At 45.4% G+C, this 5,737-nt stretch overlaps 1 protein-coding gene across 1 annotated transcript; it reads left to right on the top strand.

Annotated features, from left to right (window-relative positions):
• Positions 1-381: 381 nt before the first annotated feature.
• On the top strand, positions 382-5,298 carry LOC112125465 (anterior gradient protein 1-like; the record flags this gene model as incomplete). Its single annotated transcript, XM_026646903.1, has 4 exons — positions 382-445; positions 1,383-1,435; positions 4,629-4,705; positions 5,235-5,298. Coding segments are annotated over 4 exons (258 nt in total), but the record flags the coding sequence as incomplete, so codon positions are not given.
• Between the last annotated feature and the right edge of the window lie 439 nt (positions 5,299-5,737).

Genomic DNA, 5,737 nt, shown 5'->3' with positions numbered 1-5,737 from the left:
CATCTAGTAGAACAAAAGCATGTGTGTTACTGAACCATGTGAGTGGCTGCATCTGTAGTAGAGTTCAATAATGTGACATTCCTATCCTGTAGTCTACCAGGTGTCTAGTGGAAATTGTTCAATACTTTGCAGGTGAGACATGGATTGGGCAGAGCTTAAATGCATTTTATGTGGTTCCCATTTTTTTCCCAAGCTTCCTCCCACAGAGAGATTCCAAGTTCTTCATTCCCCTTTGTCCTGGATAAAAGGAGTGATGAGTAGTAGACAACATTTAGCCTTTGGCGACATTGGTCAGCAAAGTCCGGACATCCACCTGCTCCAGAAATCAATTGTGCCATTTGTACACAAATGAAATTAATCAATCTATCTTCTTCTCTATAGGATGGGGTGATGAAATTGAATGGGTTCAGACATATGAAGAAGCTTTAACTAGATCAAGAAACAGGTAATCTTTAGTTATTCTTATTTTGCTGCATCATAAAAGGATTTACATAGGGACACTGGTGGTAATTCTACAAGAAGCTATTGTTTAAATAGGCAAAATGTGCTAATATGATGCTAAAACCATGGACTATGATTGTGTTATGATTGATTTGTATTCCAGCACTGAGCGAGGCCCTACTCAGAATGGATACTCCATTGAAGCTAGGCACTGTACCAATATATTGTAAAAAGCAACCCCTGCCCACAACAGCTTTGGAAAAACTAAAGCTCATGAACATTCTAGGAACTACAGTTCCACTTACGTCATTTGACACCCTGACAGAGACTCATCTTAGTTTTCCTTGTACAAGCCTGATTCTCCAAGATGACAAGTGCCTTTCAATCCTGTTGATTTAAAGAGCAGCTGAATAGAACATCAGTGGGAGGTGACCTCCCAGGAGATGAGCAGCTTGTAGGATTGGGTCCACAGTATTTATCAGATTAATTTCTAATGCAGTTGCTGCTCTAACTGAAAGCTTTCACACTTCAAAAGTCTTGGACTTCTATATTATAAAATCAGTCAGGCTGAAGAGAGTTATGAGAATGTAGTTTCTTCCTGGTTTCATTAAACTTCATTTGCATGTTATGGTTTCACTAGAATCTTTGTACATGATCCTTTCTTTGTATATCACCACCTCCATATGATCGAATAGCCATAGACTTGGAATATGAAGGGACATTCCACTTATAACAGCTAAGCAATGCACAAGACTATAGTATGGGAAGTATACTTGGAAGATCCACTGACAAACCAATCAAGCTCTTCTCATAGTTCCTGGATGTGGCTTTTAGCAGCATCAGAACCCCACTGCAATTATAACCCTGTAACAACATAGTTGCTTATATGTTAGTGTTTTCTATAAATGATCTGACATGCCACCTTTTTCATGTCCTTTTAGCAAGAAACCTCTGATGGTCATCCACCACTTAGAAGAATGCCCTTATAGCCAAGGTGAGAAAAAAGGAAACCCTTCTAAATCAAACTGAACATCCTCCAAAACAGGAGCAATAAACCATGCTTGGGTTATAGATGAGAGTATGGAATAAAAGGTCCATAACACCTTTTTGCATAGCAACCTGCTTTAGGTCAAAACTTCAGTGGCTGAGGCACTGTCTATGGAGGGTAAACCTGTTAGCATTTTGGATCAGCATCCAAAATAGCCTTGGCACCTAGACTTCCTCGGAGGACACTGACACGGGACATGAAGTCATTGCATCTTCCTTCACCCAGACCAAGCCAGGGTAAAGCTCAATTTATATTAATCAGGGGTTATAATTCTATCAGAAAGAGGGCTCAGATATTGTTATTTCTTTTATAGTTATGTAGTATATACAAAATTACAAAAACAGTATGAGATCATGTCATTAAAGACTGCATCATCATGCATATGGGACAAGGGGGCAAAAATATTAATTTGGGCATTTTCTAATTTTGGAGTGCTTGACTTTGCAACCTTGATGTTGTTAGTTGGCTTGAGTGTTTGTGTGTTCTTTCCCTCAGGGCCGGCTTTAGGCCGATTCCCCCGATTCCCCGGAATCGGGCCCTGCACCTAAGAGGGCCCCGCGCCCGTGCCTAAGAGGGCCCCGCGCCTTAGGCGCCTTTTTAATTTTTTTTACTCACCCAGCGGTGGTCCGGGTCTTCGGCGGCACTTTGGCGGCGGGGGGTCCTTCAGTGCCGCCGAAGCCGCCGGGTATTCGAATCGGGCCCTGCAGTTCCTAAAGCCGGCCCTGCTTTCCCAGCTCTGCGCAGATAGTTGGTCCAGCAGAGCTCTGGGCTTCACAATTCACTTCACAATGAAGTTTGAAAACAATAAGCAAGTACAAAACAGGGTCAGAATGGCAAGTGTCATGCAACCTTAATTACGGGCATTGCTAGCTGTGCCACTTCTAATTATTTTTATTATTTATAAAGGGACCTTCATGCTTATGGTATTCTGAAAATGGGATGAGTTAGATATTGGTAAAGAAGTGACTTGCCAATGGCATGCAGCAGCCATTCTCTGATCAACGTGGTCTAAAACATCTAGAACAGAGGTTCTCAAACTGTGGTCCGTGGACCACCAGGGGTCCGCGAGCTCCATTCAGGGGGTCCGCGGATAGTTCCCTCTAAGGTGCGTGCCTGGGCGGCTGCACACGAGAGAATGAAGGGCCACCCACCTAATTAGTGGAGCCGCGCAGGCATAGCTCCACTAATTAGGTGCCTGGACCCTGGAGAAGACGCACATGTAAGGTGAGGTGGTGGCTTTGGGGGGAATAGCGGGTAGGTGGGAGGGGGCAGTGGGGTGAGAAGAGAGGGTGGGGGGAATTTGGGATGTGCAGGGCTACAGTGGCCAGAGAAAGAGGCGACTTTCCCCAGCTTCAGGGCTGCGGCTGCCGGGGAGAGAGGCCCTCCTTCCCAGCCTCAGCTCTGTGGCTGCTGTGGTGGGGAGAGACACCCCCCACTTCCCAGCCCCAGCTCAGGGGCTGCGGCGGCGGGGGAGAGAGGGAGAGACCCCCCCTCCACCCCAACCCCAGCTCGGGGGCTGCCATGGCGGGGAACAGATCCATCGCATCTGAAAGGTAAAACTACTGATACGAAAATATGAGTTGTGTGCTTTTATTTGTAGAACAAAAAAAGTTAAAAGTTTTTTTTATATATAGCGCTTTTATCCAAAGTGCTTTACAATAGTTATCTAACGATACAAACAATTTTTGGAAAGATCATTAAGTGGTCCGCCGAGACCTTCAGCAATTTTCAAGTGGTCCGCGGAAAAAAAAAGTTTGAGAACCACTGATTTAGAATAACTTTAGATGGGACTTCTCTCCAAATGTAACATCTCATCTGCAGGATGGCATCTCTTAGAAGTGCAGTGATTTCTAATTGCTCTATAATGCCACCACAGGGCCTGAGAACTCAGTCTGGTGTGGCATTTTAAGACAGGACCTTCGAGCCTTCAAGAGCATCTGCCACCATCTATATCAGGGGTGGGCAAACTTTTTGGCCTGAGGGCAGCATCGGGTTTCGGAAATTGTATAGAGGGCCAGTTAGGGGAGGCTGTGCCTCCTCAAACAGCCCCCCCCCCCATCTACTCCCCTCTGCTTCTTGCCCCCTGATGCCCCCCCGCCCCACCCAACCCCCCCGTTCCCTGACGGCCCCCCCAGGACCTCTGTCCCATCCATCCCGACCGCCCCCAGAACCCCTGCCCTCTGACCACCCCGACCCCTATCCACACCCCTGTCCCCTGACCACCACCCCAAACTCCCCTGCCCTCTATCCAACCACCCCTGCTCCCTGCACCCTTACCACGCTGCCTGGAGCACCAGTGGCTGGTGGCGCTACAGCCGCGCCGCCTGGCTGGAGCCAGCCATGCCACCGCGTAGCACAGAGCACCGGATCACGCCGGGCTCTGCAGCTGCGCTGCCCCAGGAGCTCGCAGCCCCACCACCCAGAGCATTGCACCGGCAGTGCAGTGAGCTGAGGCTGCGGGGGAGGGGAACAGCAGGGGAGGGACTGGGGGGCTAGCCTCCCGGGCCAGGAGCTCAGGAGCCAGGCAGGAGGGTCCTGCGGGCCGGATGTGGCCCGTGGGCCGTAGTTTGCCCACCTCTGATCTATATTTATAAGCCAGTCAATCATTCCAAGAGGGAATATTGGTACCTTTCCATTACCTAGGAAGAGACTTTTTTGCCAAAGAAAAGCTGATAAGATTAACTGCTCTATTAGCTTTTCATCCCACTGTAGGTCATTCAGAACAAACTGAGGATTGTATGTAAATTCTGACCTCAGTATTTCCTGCAACATTTCAAGTACTTGTTATTATAGTGGTTTTAGTTCTATGCAGCATAAAACATGCATACCTGCATGATTCCTATTCTGTCTTGTAATGCCAGCGACTATTGGAGGAAGTCAAGTTAGATTTATGATTGAGTCCCACAAAGGGAATGAACTATTTTACATTACATCAAGCAGCAACTAGCTTCACTGGCAAACAACAGATTTTTCTACCGCTTAGTTTATTAGTCCTGAATTATCCAAGACTTATCTAACATGTGCATGTGATAGTCTGAAGATGTTAACCATAAATGGATGGTTTTAGGAACACTATAAGCTGATATAAAACAGTGAGCTGCAGATCAAATTCCCCACCTACATTATTTATTTTTTTTAGCTTTAAAGAAAGCTTTTGTTTCCAGCCCAGAGATCCAAAAGATGGCTCAAGAGGATTTTATTATGCTGAATCTGGTGGTAAGATCATAATTTAAAAGTCATAATTATCAAAATATATGATGGGAAGCAGAATAAAGAGTCTTAATAGCAAATCAGAAATTGACTTCTTTGGGGTTTTTTATTAATTATTTTATTTTCATTCAAATATCTGGTTTCCAAGTTGCTGGAAACCCACAACAGGGTTTGCTAAAAATTCCTTTTTTAGGAGGAGGAAGAGACAGAGACATTACTACTCTCAAATCCAGCTATATTTATGTAATCCAGTCTCAGATAGTTTTCTTAGGACCTCTATCGGCAGGCCACGGTCAGTAATAGGATACTGAATTGAGTGGAATCTTGTTCTGATCCAACACGGCAAGTCCTACATAACTAATTATTGGTGCTAGATGCAGGGGGAGGAGGGAGACTTCATAGAACCACCCCACAAATTGTACTTGAAGCGAAATAAAGAAGACTGATTAGTTGGTTCCATTTCTAGTGCTTTGACTGATGTGACAGCTGTTCTGATAATGACCCATCACAAAAAAGTTATTTAACTTTCTTTCAGCATTCGAGCACAGATGACAATATGGCCCCTGATGGCCACTATGTCCCTAGGATCCTCTTTGTTGGTGAGCTTCCCAATTCTCTGTGATAATCAAAACCGAATAATTGCCTTGTGTGATGTGTAGCACAGATTCCTTGCTTGGGCACCAGGGTTTGTTTTTTAAAGCTGCAGGACATTATGACCAAGCTTTGCAAAAGTGGCTAGTGATTTTTCTTGCCTAACCTGAGACATTTTAAAGAGATTTGCTTTTCAGAGGATGGCTGCTCAGCATTATCTGAAAATTGGGCTCCTTTAAGGTGTAAAGTCGGGCACCAAAAAATCAGTAGTCACCTTATTTAAATGTCACCATGGGCCAAATCCTCAGTTGGTATAAATCAGTGTAGCACCACTGACATCAACATACCAACTTATACTGATTAAGGAGCTGGTCCTATATATATATATGCAGGGCCGGCTCTAGGTTTTTTGCTGCCCCAAGCAAAAAATTTTTTGGCTGCCCCCCC

This window comes from Terrapene carolina, unplaced genomic scaffold, assembly GCF_002925995.2.
Source record: "Terrapene carolina triunguis isolate 2854851 unplaced genomic scaffold, T_m_triunguis-2.0 Scaffold48232, whole genome shotgun sequence".
In the NCBI taxonomy this organism is placed as follows: Eukaryota; Metazoa; Chordata; order Testudines; family Emydidae; genus Terrapene; species Terrapene triunguis.
The sequence above is the reverse complement of the archived record's forward strand: the minus strand, read 5'-3'. Positions and strand labels throughout refer to the sequence as shown.